The 20,217-nt window shown below is 38.1% G+C and overlaps 1 protein-coding gene across 2 annotated transcripts in view; it reads left to right on the top strand.

Annotated features, from left to right (window-relative positions):
• Positions 1 to 19,922, top strand: part of PLPPR5 (phospholipid phosphatase related 5) — a 57,452-nt gene extending 37,530 nt beyond the window's left edge. The window contains exons 4-7 of one of the 2 annotated variants that reach the window (XM_090048171.1): positions 5,204 to 5,380; positions 8,599 to 8,718; positions 11,647 to 11,783; positions 19,291 to 19,922. In XM_090048171.1, coding sequence (XP_089904297.1) covers positions 5,204 to 5,380; positions 8,599 to 8,718; positions 11,647 to 11,781 — 432 coding nt within the window. In that variant the 3' untranslated portion in view covers positions 11,782 to 11,783; positions 19,291 to 19,922. The remainder of the gene's footprint in view (positions 1 to 5,203; positions 5,381 to 8,598; positions 8,719 to 11,646; positions 11,784 to 19,290) is intronic. The other variant, XM_090048172.1, reaches the window with a different exon arrangement.
• Positions 19,923 to 20,217: the final 295 nt, after the last annotated feature.

The raw sequence follows: 20,217 nt of genomic DNA, 5'->3' as shown, positions 1-20,217 counted from the left end.
TTAGCAGATTGCTGAACAAAACAGTGTAATTACTCCAGGAATGGATTTGGCCATTGATTATTGGGTAAAAAAACTGAAGTCAAACCAGAATAGAATTTTGAGTAAATGGTTAACCCAGGTTGGGAAGAACTGTGGTATTTGTCTGTGTATTGAGGCTTATAATGTATCTTGCATTTCTTTTGTTTATTTTGTCATTTATTTAAATGTTGTGATCCTTGGATGCATGAACAATTGATGGGGCTACATGCCCTACAGATGGAGCACATATAGCGGATATATGATCATCTTTATCAGTATAGTTTAGCAGTTCTCTAACTATGTAATGCTTAAAAATGGCTAGTTTGTGCTTTTCCGAGGGAGGATTTATTCCTTCTGCACCCCTTCTGTGAGAATAGTAATTTGCTGCTGATCTATCCTGTCGTTGCAGTCTATTATTCCTATCCACCTGCTTCAACAATAAGGTGAAGTAACAGGCTACAGTACAGTTTTCTGGCTGAATGAATGCTTAGCCATCACAATTCAGAGCAGGCCAGTCAAGAATGTAATGGTGTTCTGCTTAGTTGCTCCGTGAGTGGGCAACCTGACGCGGTCTTACGCAACTAGAATTGTGATAACCACCCCCTAGTTAAACATGGGATGTTTTGAGCCACTCTGTATGTATGACTCTGGGTATATGCATATGTAAGAGAATAAGGAAAGAGAAAGTGGAAAGATGGGTGGAAGATTTGTTGAAAGAAAAAGCTTAGAGATAACTCTTGCTATAATCCTGCAAATCATTTGGTCTGCATTTGGCACATGACTGTTTGTTTCTGAATTGTTGCATTTAGTGTCTAAGGTGTGTGATGAACTTTGTAAAACCAATATTTTATATTTTCTGCAGCATAATATCCTCTGCTGGGTGCTTTCCTGTTAACATTTTAACATGAACATTAATTTTTCTCCTGCTTATAATCTTTCGAGATTCCTGTCTGAGGATCCAGTTTATTTGTATACCTTATGGTGGTGGTGGTGATGATTATGACCTCCAGTGGAAATAACAATAAATTACTGTATTGTTATATGGGTGTTAGAATGAAGTCTTACTTTTGACCTTGCTATCAAGCGTATAATACATGTAATGTCTAAAAAATATAAATGGATATATACAGCTGTTTTTTCTTAAAGACAAAGACATTAAGCAAAATTTGATTACAGAATGAGTTTTTAGGAGGTAGGTTTATTGCTTGCTAGAATACCTAACACTGCATTTATATAAGATGAGAATAGTAAATAAGATTGTCAAGGAAATATAATGTATCGTTAGTCACTCAAATGCCTTTAAAAATCTGATCTATGGAAAGAAAATTATTTATTATTATTTTATTCTGGAGAGAGATCATCAATATTGATAGGCTCTGAATGTATAGATATCAAAAGTAATACTGTACCTCCAGTCTTGCTTAGGATGCTAGTATTTGTATTCGTCACAATCAAAAGAAAATGAACTGACAAACATTTTTCAGAAATGCTTTGTTCAAGGTATTTATTTCATTTTTATATTTTATTCATTTTTTGCTGAATAGTAAATGTTGTGTATAAAAGCACTGCACTACATGACACTTACTTACTTCCATATTGCTCCCTTACTGCTTGTGCTTGCCTGTCTATAGTGTCTTCTGATCTCTGCATGCATAGACCTAAATTTAGATTAGCAATAGCAAGAGTATCCCCAGTCAAGATTTAACAATGGTCTCGTGTGGTGAAAGAAATACTACCCGTGAACTGAATGCAAAATGATGCTATCTGTGAGAATTCTCTAATGGATCAACCCCTATCAGTTATTCTTGGCATTATACCCATGATCTTATTTGTTTATTGGTCCTTCTGCTGAGTTTATTGCTTTACAAGGCTATTTTAGAATTTCCCTGCACTTCTGTCCCTGGAAGAACTAAAATAGAATTGTTCAGTAGCTATCATTATTCATCTTACAATTTATCATATCATTCATTCTCGCTGAGGAGAACCCAATTTTAATTCACTGATCCTTTGCTGAGAATGCATTTAATATTTATGAAGAATAGCAAAAACTCAGTCATCTTTGTAATATCTTTATTCTTTTATCACACGTTTGTTTATCCTGCTTTTCCAGCACTTTGCTTCAAGAGCATGAACAAAACAATTGCTTAATTACACTTTATTCCTTGGCACAAACCTAATCTTTGACTAAGATGAATGTACCACCAAAACTGCAGGTAACCAGTCTTAGGAATATATGTGTTCTCTGGTTTGAAACAGACGTAGAGAAGATCGCAGATGCGAAGAATTCAAACAGGATACTGTTTGAACTAAAGATACTGCCGTGCTTACACTGATTCGTTATTATTTGTACAATCGATTGTGGCTGTGTTACGATAAAACTGGTAACTATATTAGCAGAACTCTCAAACTACTACTCTGAAGAACGGAAGGGCCATTACCACCTTAAACATAGCTTTCAGTGGGCCCAGATGCTAGAACTTATGAGTTAGACATGTCGGGCTGGATTCTGCAGCACTTTCTGATTCAGTAGATGTTTTTCCTGAAGTGAGATCTTCAGGAATGTGCCTGAATAGTGCTGAGTGCTGGTGAACATCTCCTGCAAAGTTCTGAGTCCTTATGGCTCACACAGAATGAGAGCAATGAGCTCCATTCAGCACCATAATGGTTTTGACTTCTCTGTTAAGAGTTAATATTATCTTCTGGAGTGATGAGTACCTATTATAGATAATTAATATACATCACTGTCACTTGCCTTTGAAAAATGTACTTTATTTAGTTGATATTTACTTACAAGTAGTCATTTTGCTTTAACACCTATGGTGTAGAATTAAAACAAGCGTAGCCTGCTGCCAACCCACTCTTGTCAGTCCTATTCAAGCTGTGTTTGAAACCTGGTGATCTTTCTGTATATTCAAGACATCACAGTTCTTTTCTCTGACACAAGGAATAATGGAAATCTGTGGTTTATAATATGTAGTGTGGATAACAAAGATCATAGTGTACTAAAATGCCCAATACTCTGGACTACAGTAAGTGTCACTGAAATATAGGTGTCATCGGGTGATTCAGCTCTCACAGTTGCTGGAGAAGTGGGCTTGGGTGCTCAATACCAAAAGAAAATAGCTGGAAAACAGCTGGAACTTGAAATTAATAATGTCTTATCAATATTGCATAGGAGTGGAGGACAGAGAAGAAAAAGCCCAGAGAAATGTGACCAAAACTTAAAAAGAGAGCAAGTGAAGGAAAAAATGTATTGTTTCCTAAATGGGCTAGAGTGAAAAGGGGAGCAATATGGGTTGCAGATATGGGCTGAAATGTTTTTTTTTTCTTATGTTCTGCTATCTGCCCTTCACCACATCCTTTCAATTAATGCAAGCTAGCAGCATAATTTATGCTGGAAATCCAGTGATGTGCAAGTTTAAGCATCATGCAAGGTATGTGATGTGTGCAAGTTCCATAATACTGTACTATTATTTAAGTTCCCTGATTCTGCCGTTCATATTTTATCTATATCGTGGGTCTTCTGTCCATACCCTAAGGAAAAAAACTGACATGTATCATGTTTTGTCAATGGATCTATAATATGGTGGCTTAACACATACATGCACTTTGTGATTAGCTGGTTTTGACACATGCATTCTCTGAGCATATTCCAGCTCTTGGTTTCATGCTAGGATTCAAGACAAGGAGCCAGTTTTTGTGTGGCTTGCAGTTGCTTCTATAAGTCTATATCAAATACTTCATAGGTCTGCTTGCTGATTGGGTTTCTGCAGTACTATGTGACATACTACCCATATAAACCAATCAGAAGCTTTCAGAGGTTGGAATGGTCTGTTTACTTGTCATTTTTAGATATATAAAGTAATAGTTCCCTATTTAATTAAATGCAGCCCTATTTCTTTGGGCAATACCAGGAGATGGTTCTGAATGTTAAAGCAGCATGGAGTAGAAATACATGGCTTATCTTTTTTTTCCCCCTCTAAGAATTAGTCCCCAACTATATAAAGTTTGAATTTGTAGATTTTTATGTTTTAGAAATTCAGAATCTTATGCAGAAATTAAATACTCCCTTGGCATGTGGAGGAATCACCGAGGAAAAAATGCATTTAACTGAGATCTTAGTTTTCCATCAAAAACCAGTTTAGGCAGAGGAATTTCATGTAACACTCGGCCCTTGATTTTAGTATCTGGAAGGACTGGAAAAGGGACCTTTTCAACACAGGGCCTTAAGCCATGAGTCATCATCTCTGTGGGTCTATCAAACTTCGCGTACTTCAGTGTTGTTACTGGTGTGGCCACATCACTGTAAATTGTGTGCCACCAGTGTCAAAGCAGTGAACTGTCATAAGTCACCATTTGTGCTTGCATAGTGTGTTTACAGTGATGATTTTTCATAGCTGGTCAGGGGTGAAGTTATTGACTAAGTGGAGTTTGGCAAAACTGTTTAAATAAATTTCTGTTTCCAGACCTCTTCACACAATGAGGTTAATTGGCACTAATTGCCCTCCATTGGCGTCTGAGAAGTACAGAAACAGGATCTGCCCAGAACTGACATGTTTTGAATTGACATGTTGAAATTGATATGTTTTATTTCCAAAAATTAGATCTGGGTGGTGGTGGTATGATTCTCACTGTTATTGGCAAATTCTCATGTACTGTCAAACTATTCAGAAAACAGATGGACAATCTCCCCTTTAAAGCTGTTGCATAAAAAATGCTGGTACAAACACTTGCCTGTGAAAACAAGACCGTGTTCTGGCTCAGATCAGGAGCTTTGCAGGACAGGTATATTCTTCCATGGCACCAGTGCCAAGTGTTAAAAAACCCTTGCTCCCCAAAAGCATGAGCAATTAAGTATTAACATCCTAAATGTAAAAAAACACAAAAAAAGTTGGAATTTTTAAATTAAGATTTTAAGTTTTAAATGAGATTTTAAGAGTCCCGTTTTTCATTGCTTAGATTTCCAATATCTGTAATGATGATAAATCCCAGTTGAAAAATGTACTTATCCAATCTCTGGGTAGGAAAAGAATGCCACAGGCTTGGGTAATGTAATGAATAGAGAGCTCTACTTCCTTGCTTTGTACGGAAAACAGTGTGCACCAAATTCTAAAGAGTCTTTTCAGAGATCAATAGGAAATATCATTCATTGTAGTCTTTTGTATTTTCTTCTTTTAATTTCCAGATGTATATTACCAACACAGTAAAAGCCAGAGGAACAAGACTTGCAAAACCTGTTCTGTGTTTGGGCTTAATATGTCTGGCCTTTCTTACTGGAATCAACAGAGTAGCAGAGTATCGAAATCACTGGTCAGATGTGATAGCAGGATTTCTAATTGGAATATCTATAGCAGTTTTTTTGGTAAGTGTGTGTTTTGGATGTGGATAAGGACAATTGGAAGGCTACATGCAATAAGAGCCTTAGGAGCGTATATGTAAGGTGCTGTAATGACTAAATGTTTCATGCTTGGACCTCAGAGTAGAATCCAAAACCCAGAGTTAAGTACGCAGGCCTCCAACACAGTGCAGGGGGAGAGATAAAGCCTCAAAAAAATTACCAAAAACCTACATGCTACACCATCAAGGATTAACCGATAAGAAACGCTGAGAACAAGGGTACATCTAAATTCCAGCCCTTTTCTAGAGCTTGGGCACCTAAATCAGGGTGGGAACTCACAAGGATCTAGCTATTCAAGTGCTAGATCCTGGGACCAATGTCTGGCAATAGACTTCTATAAATAAAGTGACAATATGGGACAATGTGAAATCCAATGTAAATGACTTTTGCTTTTTTGCGCTGAAATCAATGTTGTCAATGTGTTTTCAACTCATCTGCTAGATTGGACCTCTCAGGGCAGGGTTTTGAACACTGCCCTACCCAGTTGCTGGATCTCAGTGAGGCTTAGTTAAGTGTTAGACACCTTATAACTCAGTCTAGAGACATGTACAGAAGGCAGAACTTCAGGTACCTAGGGAACTTTTTGGTCAAAAAAGGTAGGTGCCTCAGCAATTCCAGAGTTAGGAGGTTGATGAGCAGGGGTTTCTTGGACTGCAATGTCTGCCTAGGTTCTGTTTAAGGCACCTAGGTCTTTTTTAGGATCTGGTGCAAAGGGGGAAATTTTTAGCCTACTGAAAGTCAATAGGGAAAACAATCCTGGGGCTAGGATTTCTCACCTAACACCCAATAAAGAATGTAATGAATATATTTCCATCTCCTAATCGGTGAATTGATTCTGTAGATTTCTTTACAGGTTACTAAAACATCAGACTTTGTGTTGTGTCCAAGCTTGTTAGTTAAAGTGCCAGTGTTCATAGATTTATTTTTTCATAAATACTAAGGCCAATATCATCATCACATCTGATTTCCTGGACAATAGAGGTCATAGAATTTCATCTGGTAATACTTGTAGCATTCCATAACTGGTTGAGCTAGAGTATCTTTCAGAATGGCATCCAATATTGGTTTTGGTAACAGAATATTAGAATTTAGTTTATTATTATATATCGGGACCAAAGAAGCAAACCTCTTCATTGCACAGTAGTGATTTCTTACTTAAAAATGCCCCTGCTGTATTTGGCTCATTTTGTTGAAAATGGTGTGGTTTTCTGGAATAAAAGTCCTTCACTTAGTTTTAAGTTCTATTCAAGAATTAAATGAATTTATTTAATATATAGCTGTCTATTATTTCATTTGCAGCCTTGTATGCAAGATTCCCTCGCTCTTAGATCTGTATTTTTGTACCCAGATGTGTGGTTTTGGTTTATACGGACATATATCAACATCACAAGACCTCATTCATAACCTCTTCATTCAGAATCTCAGTAGAGGGCTGATCTATGGAAAGGGTGCAGAAGTTGAACTAAGTCTCATTTGTTATACAGGTCTATCCATCTACCACCATGCAATATCGTTTTATTCACTCCTCAAAGTTCATATAATTTTTACTCTACAAAATACTTTGGGTCCTGGTTCTTGGGTCTGGAACTATACTTCTCTTAGATCCCGGAGAGAGAAGATAGAAATGATGTTACTCCCTATTTCCACCAGAAGTAATGCCTTTCCCCCCACATCTGAGAGCCCTCCTATTTGCCTAGGACACATGGAGTATCTGACCACACATTCCACCTGCCCCAGGAGATTACCTACACCAGAAGGAGCCCAGATCAGTTGCTTAAGCTGTCAGTGGAAATGTTCCATATGCATGGGATTCTTAGCAAGCTGCTTTTTCTACATTTCTGTGCTGTGCGTACCCCTGAAGATCTGCCTCCAGCACAGATGGAAACCAAAAGCCCATCCTTTTACCTTAGCTTTAGAATGCTGACACTACAGAGTATGAGTTCCTTTTATAAAAATAGTAGGGCATCACATTTAACATACAGTAGCAAACCCCCCCTGCTCAATCAAATGGTTTCTAAGTGGAAAACTCAGCATTCTGGGTATTAAATATTTGATTATTCACTAGCTGTTTCTGGAGAAGAAGAAACAATTTGGGCATGCTTTATGAATGTCACCATTATTCTTAAACATCAGTTTTGTAGGAACCTTGCCACTGGAACAATTTAAAGAAAGAAATTGCACCATACAATAAAAGTTAAGTAAAACAAAGACATTGTGCAGTAGGGTACTTTATCTGTTGGAAAGAGAGGATTATAATTACTTTTCAGAAATTAAGGTATGGAATTTATATTTAGTTCACTGCAGGCAATATTATTTAACAGATCTGAGAATTATTTCACACTAATCCATTTTTTTACTAGAATAATTTTCCATTATGTGCATGCTACTCAGATTTCTGTACCATATTCAACAATACGATACTGAAAAAGCCATCGGAGTGCAGAAACACTGTAACATAAATAAATTAATATTAATAGTCTCTGAGATTAATAAAGTAAAATGCATTGCTATTTTCTAACTACTGCCAGATGAAGAGCTGTTTGTGCTTGTATTTGATGTCATGTAGCACCTGATGTCAAGTGATAAGCACTTAAATTATATTTGGTTAGATCCGTTAAGGCTAACTTGGGTATTACTGTACTTTTTATTAAATTTATTTCATTAAAAGCTGTTTTCAACACTCCTTTATTTTGAGCTTTAAGTTGTTGGAAATGGTAACTTATTATTTCACAACAGCAACAGATTTTCATTCAGAAAGTTCTTGTACCATGTTGAAATATTACATTATTTAATATTATATCTTTGTAATATCAATTTAATGTTTTTTGTCAAAACATGAGTTGGACTACAACAAAAAACAACGTAAGCCAGTCTAGTTTACAAACTCAGATTTATAATGCTGTTTTTACTAGAATTATGCTATTGCTTCTAATTACAATTGGTCAGTTTCTCAACTTCCTATTTGGGTAGAAGCTTGCTGATCTCAGAATAATTTGAAATAGTACTTAGTTTTATTTATAATAGGACAATTGAGATTTTTTTAATACTTCATTAGTAAGTCTGTGCTTCTACTGTAAGCTCTAACAATAGCAGGAGTTTGGCCTGAGTTAAGATTGCATGATCAGACTTCAATAATTAAAATGTTTAATAGTTATTCTAACTGCCTTCTAACCTTCTTTTAGGTTGTATGTGTGGTAAATAACTTTAGAGGAAGACAAACGGAACATGAACATTCACATATGGACAGTCTGGCTCAGATGCCAATGATCAGCATTCCACGAGTAGAAAGTCCTTTAGAAAAGGTAACATCCACCCAAAGAATTTCATTTTTAAAATCAAAGTACAGTGGTAGTTTTGCTAATTTTTCTGGAATGATAAATGTCTGTAATAACCTGTACTGGAAAGTGCAATAACAAGAATGCTAAGGTTATATATTGGGAAATACCTACAGATTAGCAGTTTTAAGTTTCATCTGGAAGCAGACCCTTAATGTCATTCCCAGTGTCATCAAAGTGTTAGATGATCTTTACCTTTAACATGCTTTTCTTGCAGCCACACATAGTGATTGCACAGAAACTTCACATAGTCTACAATGTTTCAAGCATAACACTTAAAGAAAGATATGGACAAATTGGAAAAAGGTCAGAGTAGAGAAATATGCAGACAAGGTTCTTTGGATCAATCTGATATCTTTTATTAGACCAACTAAATAGTTGTAGAGCAACACATTATTCAAGGTGTAAAAAAATCTGACATGAGGAAAGGTGGAAGATTGGGATTATTTTGTCTAGAGAAAGGATAAAAGGGGGAATTTGCTAACAGTCTTCTAATACAGAAGGGGTTGTGATAAAGAGCATGGCAGTCAATTGTTCTCTGCATCCACAGGGAACAGGACAAGAAATAACAGGCTTAAACTGTAACATGGGAGATACAGGTTAGATACTAGGCAGAATCTGCTGACTCTTGAGGGTATTTAAACACTGGAATAGATTACCTAAAATGGTTATATGGAATCTCTCAGTCATTGGCAGAGTCCTGCGCTTTGAAGGGGCCCCGCAGAGCTGGGTGGAGCAGCCCACACACTACCCCCTGCCACCGAAACTGCCACTGCTAATGGCAGTAGCGGCTTCTTCAGTTATGGGGCGCATGGGATCAGAGCAGGGACAGTGCCGCGCGTGGGCTGATTTGCCCTGGCCCCATACCCTACTCAGGTCAGTTCTGCTCACTGGAGCTCTTGAAACTCAGGTTAGACGACCACTAGACTGGGATCAGACAATTTGGACTACAAGACTTTTCTGAGGTCCCTTCTAGTCCTATTTTCCTATGACTCTAAGACTAACTACCAAATGAGACACATAAAGAGTTCATACATGAATGTCACAGTAACTACAAGAAAGCCATGGACTCTTGCCAAAACAGATTCTTAGGTTAACATTACTAGCACATCCTTGGGTATGTCAAAATGCTTTGCATGGAAAACAATTGAACTATATTTAAAATTAATTTTATTTTGCTGCAATAAAAATGATAATGTTTCCAAAGATGATGATATATTATATAAATGTTAGAAGAAGTTGTGTTGGAACACTTTTGTGATATAATAGGAATTGAAACAGATAACTTAACCAAGTAAAGGAAATATTTTAGGCACTTTTTTACCTAAAGGAAATTTTGAATTACTAATGCAAATGTTTAAATTTTCATAATGACTTTATTTGTCACTGTGTGTTAAGATCTCTTTAGTGTGCGCCCTCACTTGAAGATGGTGAGCAACTTTATTTCCTGCAGGACACCAACAATATGATTTTATTGGTGTTCACTTTAATACAATGGCTATCACGGTAACTTTCCCTTTAATCATAAGAAAATATATTGTGGTTTTTTATTTTTAACCAATTGACAGTCCATGCCAATCACTTGAAATCAATGGAAATGGCACCTGAATAAAGCATGAGACCCTAGGTTTGTAGTTTATACCCTTGGAAAAGCAGGCAGATGTATTTTTTCTGAATTCTCTAACAAGCTGTCTCTAACCAAGTGCATCTAAGTCAGTTCTGATATTTTGTCATCAAGGCTAGGTGCAGACATTCAAAAAGTTCAAGGCGGAATTTATCCAAGTTGCACAGTTTTTTGCAAGTGGTGTAGTTTAGATCGGTAGTAGTGAACAGAACACACATTCACCCTTGGCGGCGGGGGGCAAAGCTTAGACTGGGTTCTGCCATTTTGAAACTATTCTGTGTGCTGAACTGCTGTTCTGTTACAGGTATAGACCAGCTTCCAATCCCTTATACTGGTAAAAGTTCAATGTCTGTACCTGGTCAAAGAGGTCACAGTCTCATTTAAACAAACATTTAGCTGATGAATGTGTATCTTCAAAGTAGACAAGGTTCTTTGGGTGAATTGGATATCTTTTATTAGACGAACTGAAATAGTTGAAAAAAGGTCTTTTATGCAAGCTTTTGGGTTTAAAAACCCTTCATCAGGCTCAGGAAGTCTCTGCAGTTGGTGTGTGCTGTTCCTGGATGGAATGAACAGGAAAGAGGTCAGAGGCTGGGCTGGGCTGCGCATGAGACAGGCAGTCAGTGAAGATGTAAACTGAGGAGAGGAGTCAGTAGGTGAGAGTCAGGCAGGGTGGGTGGGAGAGAAGGGGAATGAATGTAGCAGTTAAATAGTGGAGAGGTACCTGGGGAGTCAGATGTGAGGCAGGTTGTAGTGTGTCATAAATCCAATGTCTATATTTAGTCTATTTTTTTTGTAGATAACTACAGTGTTGCAGTGCATATGGGCACACAAGTATGCACAGGAAGATGCAGATGTGGACTTGTGTACAGTTTACCAGACTGAATATGTTAGCATTATCTTATGCGTAATTTTGCAAGCTTTTTGTGGTTATGTGGCTATATCTTGGCAACTCAGCATGTTAAAAAAATATGTATTTGTAACGATGCTTTATTATAAATGGAAAGCACCGAAAAAGGAAAAAAAGGTTCAGAAAGCAGTTTAGGCCCAACTTTTATTGAAACCAAGCGTCTGAATGTATGTTCCCAACTTCTCCCATACTTTTCTCCACATTAGTATTTGTTTCCAGGCAATTGTATGGAGGTATTTTTATTTGCACTATACTGAATTTTGAGCAAACAGTGAATTTTGGTAAGTACTATAAAATAGTAGCTGAACAAAAGAAATGTTAAATATATTTAATGTGACTTCCACAAATATACCCACTGTAGGTGTTACAGAACCAAGGTATTGATAATAATCAGGAGGACCCTTTACAACACAACTCCTTCAAAGAACACCTCATTAGATTCTTCTCCTGGATAACCGGGATGAATTGTTTTGAACGTCTTCGCATAAGGCAATAAACGTATGTGCGCAAAAGCGCACTTATATGTTTGAGTGTGGCTTTAAGCAAAGGGAGATCTATAAGGCATGGTAACCTTCTGTGCAGGGTTTGAACTTTTCAGGAAATTAGCATTTCAGTGAAGGACTGATTACTTATTCTGTTCTCTCTAAGAACATAAACAATTCTTGTGTTCTTTACATTGTCAGACCAAGAAGCAAATTCTCTGGTACTACAATAGAATTGTTATATTTGCCTAAATTGCAACATTTTCTCTTCCTGGTTTTTTTTGCTACCTACCCTGGCTGTTTAAGTTAAAGTATCCTAAAAAGGAAGAATATTGTTGCATAGATAGCTATTTCCAAATATTGACAGATGCAATAATGAATTTTTTATAGAACAGAAATGAATATTTAATGCTTGAAAATGTCATCTGTGTAAAGGAAAGTACAAAATATAAGTAAGACCATGCAAAGTATCTTGTACTTAATCATTATGTAGTTGATTATATTAAATTCAACAGTTAAATGCTTTACACAGAACAAGAATATGGTATTTTTTTCCCCAGAAATCTGCACTCAAGGTTCAGCCTTCCACACTTTGCTTTAATGGTTATTGACCTGAAGGAATAATTACTAAGCATGCTGAGTTGAAAATCTTCTGCTGCTGCTTCTAATAATTTTACACTGTCAACTTAGAATGAATACTATAAAAACAGTGTATCAATGTGTAAAGCAACCAAAGTATAACATAAACCTTTCTTTTTGATTGAATTCTTTATGAGCACTGAAGTATATAACTTTTTCTCATGGAGTTCAAGGACACTGGGGTTTTGTGCATGTTTTTGGCTTGTCCCCTGCATTTGTGTGTCTTTGCTTTTGCTGTTAAATTTTAATACACTGTCATAATAACATGAAACTGAACTAAAAGAGCATGGTAAAGTACCTGAAAAGATCAAATGTTCTAGAGGAAAACACTGGGTTTTTTTCTAAAGGATTCTCGGCAAGCATTATTTGCACTTTTCCTGGAAAAAAATGACATCTGCAAAAGACATGAATACCACCACAGCCATGTTCATCAATACCCATTATTCCTATCAATATCAAGTAATTAGGTTTGATCTGTTAAAATGTCATCTTGTAGAATCTGTTGGAAATGAATAGGCAACATTTAATTAGGTTACAGATCCACTACTCCATAATTGCTAGTGAGAATGTCTCTCTGAGGATTTGTTCAGAGGACTTGGGTATTGCTCTCTGGTATTATGTCCTTTGTCCTGGGATGCCACAGAATTGTTTACATGCTCTAGAGTGTTGGAAGTAGAAGCAGAAAGTCATGTTCTCATTTCCTTGGCAATAGATATCCACTCCTAAATGAATGCTGCAAGAAAGAGCATTATACTATTATACATTATACTTTCCATGCATCGGTGCACACATCCCTTGAGGAGCAGAGGTTGTGCAATATAACCATGCTGCCAAAGGACTAGTACAGCTGGGTGCAAGTTTTATGTTTCCTGGGAATACGTGGAATACACATTGTTTGGGTGACCCATGACTCCTACATCCTCCAGGCACTGGGTAACTTTAGAAAGGGGCCCTCCATCTCTTGAACTGGTACCTTCAAACCTAAAATCTAACTAGTATCATAACAAAGCATTTCCAGCACTTTCAAGTCCTATACTTGCCCCTGAGTGTCCCAGTTTATATGGTATTACAGCCTCATTTCAGTTTTTTAAAATGTCATTCCTTTTTGTTATTGCTGTGTAACAAACCTAACACTATCAAAATACTAGGCCTGTATGAAACGGCACTATTAGTTTCAACTTTCGTTTCACTGGGACAGTGTTTCATTTTGAGTTTTCATTTTGAAAGCACTGTTCCATTTCGTTTCATTGAAACCGTTTCACAGTTTTGATGCTGTTTTGACGTTTTGCCCATAGGCTATAATGGGGAAGAACAAAACTGCCTATAACTTTGTCATGTTTTGTCAGATTTGGATACAAACAGCAGGAATGGTAGCCCCTTCTGAGGGCATTGTGCCTCCCAAGTTTCAAGGAGATAGGTATAGAAGTTTCTGGGAAACTGCACCACAAAATCTTGAAAGCAAAACAAGTATCACTTGGAAGTGTGAAGGCACAGGGGGGTGAAAACTACAGGCATGGTAGCCCCTGCTGAGGCCATGAAGCCTACCAGGTTTCAAGGAGATAGGTATAGGCACCTCAAGCTGAAGATGAGCAAAACTCGTGACATGGGTGACTGTGTGTATGTGTTAAGGCACAACTTCGCGGGTACTGGGGCTTCTATATGACGTGATCATGTGCCCCAATGAAGTCTCCTCCTCCCCTGTAGCCTTAGACTGGTCCACCACTTTAAATGACAACAGGTAGTAACTTAGTAAACAGCACAGTAGTGCCAGCAGCATCTCAGGCAGCCAAACAGTCACAGTCAGTGTCAGAGCAGTCCTTCCCCACTCTTCCCCCTCCCTCTCCTTCCTTTCTGTTTCCCTGAAGGCAAGCCCAGCTTCAGCTTTGAAAATTGAAACATTTAAAAAAATTTTGAAACATTTTGACTGCCCTCATTTCATTTCAAGGCTGTTTTGAAGCCCTTTGTTTTGTTTTGATTTTGCTGTTTTGAGCTTAAAACTAGTTGAAACAGCATTGGAACGAAAGAGCTGGCAAAATTTTGCACGGCCCTACAAAACACATAAAGGGTAACGTTTTCAAAAGCACTTAAATCCCATTTTTCAAAAGTGATTCAGATTCCTGACTGACCTAATGTCTTTTTTTTAATTACTTGAGATAAATAAGCCAAAAAATACTCCAATTTTTCCTCCAGTTCCTTTCACTTATATTCTTCCTCATGGTTGTCATAAGAATAGGTAAACCATAGCTGCCTAGTGGTGTTAGACAGTGGTGTTTTCCTATCTAAATGGAGCTCACAGATAAATACAGTAGACCAAAATTATACATGTCTGCTGCTGTTCTGGATTCAGTAGAGTTGCACAGTGTAATTGGCACATCTACATATGCAATGAATGCACCTGAATAGAATCCAGCACAGTTTGTCAGAGTTTATTGCTTCTGGTTGCAGCATTTACAAATGCACCCAGGACCACAGATAAGTTTCCTAATGGGTTCTTAGATGGGCATCAGAGGTGCACCAGCCCATCAGCTATTGACGCTGACTTGGTGCAGAGTCACTTGCATGGACTGGATGTGTGTAAGTCAGCAGGCCCGGATGAGCTTCATCTGAGGGTACTGAAGGAATTGTCTGGTTTCATAGCGGAATCACTGGAACGGTTGTTTGAGCTCTTGTGGCACTCGGGTCAGGTCCTGAAGGACTGGAAAAGGGCCAATGTAGTCCCTATTTTCAAGAATAGGAGGAAGGAGGATCTGAGTAATTATAGGCCAGTTAGTCTCACCTCTACCCTTGGAAAAGTTATTTGAAAAAATTATTAAGAATCATATTTGTGGGAGTCCAGCAGGAATAATAATGCAGCATGATTTGTACCAGGGAGATCATGCCTGACTAATCTGGTTTCTTTTTATGACCAGGTCACAAAATGCTTAGACGCGCAGTAGAGGTGGATGTCATTTACTTGAATTTTAGGAAGGCCTTCGATACAATATCTCATCTCATTCTCATAAATAAATAAGAGGCTGTGACTTAGATGATTACACAGTCCAGTGGGTGGCAAATTGGCTTGGAGGTTGCACCCAGAGAGTGGTGGTAGATGGGTTGGTATCGACCTGAAAGGATGTGGGCAATGGGGTCCCACAGGACTCGGTCCTTGTACCTGTACTCCTCAATGTCTTCTTCAGCAACTTGGATGTGGGCTTGAAATGTATTCTGTCCAAGTTTGTGGATGATACTAAATTGCGGGGTGAAATGAACACGCTGGAGGGTAGGGAACGATTACAGACAGACTTGGACAGGTTGGAAAAGTGGGCAGAACACAATAGGATTCAGTTCAACAAGGACAAATGCAGTGCTGCACCTAGGGCATAAAAATGTCCAGCACACTTACTGGCTGGGAAATGCCCCTTTCAGCAGCACAGAAGTGAAAAGGGATCTTGGAGTCATAGTGAACTCCAAGATGAACATGCATCGTCAGTGTGAGGAAATCATCAGCAACGCTAGTTGTGCTTCATCATGCATCAGCAGATGCATGACTAACAGATCCAAGGAGGTGATACTTCCCCTCTATGCGGTATTGGTTAGACCACAATTGGAGTACTGCATCCAGTTTTGGACGCCATACTTTTAAGAAGAATGTGGATAACCTCTAGAGGGTCCAGAGGAGAGTCACTCATATGGTTAAGGATTTGCAGGCCAAGCCCTATGAGGAGATACTAAGAGAATTGGTTCTCTTCATCCTCCGCAAGAGAAGGCTGAGAGGTGATCTTGTGGATGCCTACAAATTCATTGGGTGGGGCAGCAAGGAACCAGAAATGCTCTGTTCACGGGCACTTCTTGGGGTAACAACGAACAATAGTCACAAGTTGACAGAGAGCAGATTTAGGCTGTACATCAAGAACTTCATGGTAGAGGTGGCCAAAATTTGGAATGGGCTTCCAAGGGAGCTCTCCCCTTCCTTGGGGGTCTTTAAGAGAAGGCTGGACAGGTATCTGGCTGGGGTCAACTCACCCCAGCACTCTTTCCTGCCCAGGGCAGGGCGTCGGACTCGATGCTCTATGAATTTCTGTCTGGCAGCAGCTCCGGGGGGGGTCAGCCTGGAGCTGCTCTACCCTTGCTCAGTGTACTGGCTGGGGCACAAGGATGCGGCAGTGCAGGGCTAGCCAGCAGGCAGGCTCCACACTAGCACCCTCATGCTTCAGCCAGCCCTGGTCACCATCTACATGTGCATTGTGGCAGGGTAAATAACTCTGCCATAGGATAGTACTTATGTCAGACTGTACTAACCTATGGCAGAGTTAGTTTACACCAGCCTAATACCTCCATACATGTAGACGGTGACATTTTACTGTGGAGCTGATTAGGCAACTCTTCTGTAAGCATCTCCTGTAGATGCCCCCACTGAGAGCAGATCTTGTCCCACTAAGTGAACTTGAAACTTCTTGAAATAACTCCTTGAAATTCAAGTATTTTGTTTGCTAATTAAGGAGTCTAATTTGGTCTGTCTTTTGCCAAATAAAACCCTAGAATCTCTGCCAAATATTAATATTGTTAAACTGCGAGACCCTCTTCACATTTAAAGTTTCTGCAGTGATTATAAGAAGCATTAGAAAAGTAATTTGCAAGCAATGTTTCAATCAATTGTCATTTATTTAAAGCACTTTCACTCTGTTTTGGAGTAAAATGAAAACTGATGGTTCATTGAAATCCACAGCAACAAGAGCTCTTGTTTGTAAAACATTAAGACCAAATTTTTTTTCATTTAAAATGCAGAATACAAAACTTGTTTCCTCTTGAATTAAGTCATCATGACCCTTTGCTTTGCTATGATACAAGAAAAGTACTCAGAGTTTGCTTCAGGCATCAGTGTAAGCTACTTGCAGCAATGTAAACAAGGAGTAAGCATATAACGTATGGCCCTCCGCTTGTGGAACTTATGACAATGCAGTAAATAGTAACGTCAGGGAAACAGAGGAATGAAACTAAGCTGCTGTAAATTACACCAGGATAAATATATCTACTCACCTGTAGTAGCTGCAGATTCAAAGCAAGCAAGCTATTGCCAGCAACCCTGTCACCTAACAAGACCCTACAATAGTGCCTTCTGCCAATTCTCCTTCTGAGAGCCAGTCCCCTGTCCACCTTGGACAATAAAGTAACTTTTATATTGGTTCACAAAATTGACATAATTTGCAACAGTGTTAACGTATTGTGAGTCTAGACCTGAAGTCCCTGGAATAATGGGAAATTCAATGTCTTCACTTTCCTGTGTAACAATCATGTTCCTTTTCATAAAAAATCCCCAGTCTGACAGAAGAGAGTGGTTAGGCAGTATAGGGAGGAGCTGAGGCATATGCACCTTTAGCAGCACTTTCCACAGCCCGGACTAGACTTCCTAGTAATCACTACAGGGGCTACAACAGTTATTACTCTCTTGTGATCTACAGCTTCCATTGCATGGATCTCAAAACTCAGCCCACAGTGAAAGCAACTGAGAACACAGTGCTGAGCATTGGTGGCATAATAGGATCGATGCCAAAAGGAGAGCTGGAGTTGGGGGAGGGTATGTTCAGGTCCCAGTTTCTTCTACAGCCTTTGACCCATTTTGCTGTCTGTCACATCTCAGCATTGCTACTGGCTCTACAGATGGGGAAAGAGAGATGTGATGGATGCTGAGAGAAATGATGCAACTGCAAACCCAGGCACATTGTTTCCTTTTGTTCATTCTTACAGGTCTAGCCCAGAGCCCTGTATACATGTAGAACTTTTACACATTCCATGGTGGTGGTTTAAAAATAAAATTAAAAAAAAGTATCACTCAGAAAATTGATTGTGGAAGACAGTGGCAGTTGATGACACCTGCATCCATACTTTGCAGTATCCAGCCTGCAGAAACAGCAGTATAAGGAGTATAGCACCCAGCACAAAAGCAGAAGCACTAACTTTCATTTTGTGAGTGCAAATGCATGGCTGCCGGAGGCAGTCACTTTTCTTCACTTCCTTCCCCCTCCCCGCTCCCCTCAAGTTGGCACCTGGCCTGGCTCCCCTGTTATGCCCCTAGTTACACCACTTTGTAGGAACCAATCCTGGGTGTATGCAGTTTGAGTGAATGGGAGTGCTTGCATGAATGAAATTATCCACTAGCAAAGGTGCCTATTTCCAAGAGAAGCATCACAGTTTGGAGCAAGAAAATAGACACATTAGTTGCTTTGGACCCTGTGATTTTTTTCCTATATAATATTTTAAGTAAAAAAAAAAAAAATTACTAATGAAGTAATACCTGATGCATACAGACACACAATTTAAAATCCTCTTGTTGAAGGAACCAGCAGAAAAGCATGGCAAATGAAGATGTTATTGCAGTGACTCTGAACAAGAAATTTTTCACATGTTCTGTCAACTAGAGAATGTCATCTCCTTGCATTTCACTACTTCATTCTGTGCCATCTGGCTCACAGGCAGCAATTAGTCTTAAAAAGAAATGCAACATTAAAATCTTTTTACTGCTGAAGCCAAATATTATCATCTGTCAGACACTGCAGTTTTCATTCCTAGGAATTTAGCTTTTAATTATAAATAAGACAGTAATAAAATTACAACAAACTCAATTATTCACATTGTTATTTAATAAAAAGTACATTAAAATCTAAAATATGGTAGAACTATAAGAGTGAGCTACTTTGATTGTACTTTTGCAGACAGCGTTGCAGCAAAAGTTCTTTTGGCATGGATAGACATTATTGCAATTAGAAACACTGTTATTTCCATTATACTGCAAAATTCTCCAAACATTAGAGTTGTTTCTGCTTTAAAGACAAGGAAAAGTCTTTGTGATGGGGATGATCTGTGTCTAACCATATGCTTTTGTTTTCATGTTTGTTTTAAACTTGTAGAACCACATCACGGCCTTTGCAGAAGTCACATGATGTTGAAGCAGATGTGTATTCACTGCACTGGACATCATCTCTTTTCACAGTCCGCTCATAAAAATTGAAGTGTGTTGAAAATAAGAGAGTAAAAAGCGTCTGGTTTGTAGCTTGATTTCGTTTCACATTATTAGAACTACATCAGCATTTGAAGAATGCTTCTTAAATATTTAAAGTTCACTTTACTTTTCAGTAGAAGCATTACATTATTTTATTTTGGGGGTGGGAAGGAATCTAAGCACTAGTCACATTTGTATTTCAATGCCCTCTATTTTTGGCTATTTATCATTTTTAATTATTCATGTATCTATTCAGCAGTATTTCATATTATGATTGATTTCGTTTTTAAAATCTAAGTTTTTAATTCAGCATGACATTGTTTCCATTCAGGCAGGTTTAAATGTAGAAAAACTATAACAAGATTTATATTCTGTACTAAGATGCTGTTTGCACACTGTATTATGCTATATTTCATGTAGGATATCATTCAGACCGTATGTTATATGTAAGAATGGTGCTTCTGCTTTTGAAGAGGGAAAAATGCCAATTTTTACTGTAATAAGTATTGTATCATAATTAAAAGTTTATTTATTTGGATATTTTCCTGACTTAATTGTAGTTAAATTGTTGTTTTTGTAGTTCCTGATTGTTTTGGATGATGTACATTGTATCTAGGATAAAAGAAGAGAGAAAACATAGGAATTTGGCTATTGCTATATCTTTTATTATTAATGATAGGTTAAGGGCTCCATTCTGAACTCCACCGTATCTTAATTGTTTTTCATAATTAGCATTAAGAATAGAGATATCACTAATCATTGGAACTAATTCACATTTTCTCCCACCATTTTTATTGTGCATCTCAGGGAGCCCACTAGGCATGAGAGAGAGTGA

The sequence above is a fragment of the Crocodylus siamensis genome, chromosome 5 (assembly GCF_052110815.1).
Source record: "Crocodylus siamensis isolate JL-2025a chromosome 5, ASM5211081v1, whole genome shotgun sequence".
Classification (NCBI taxonomy): domain Eukaryota; kingdom Metazoa; phylum Chordata; order Crocodylia; family Crocodylidae; genus Crocodylus; species Crocodylus siamensis.
Note: the sequence above shows the minus strand (reverse complement) of the source record. Positions and strands in the feature narration are given on the sequence as shown.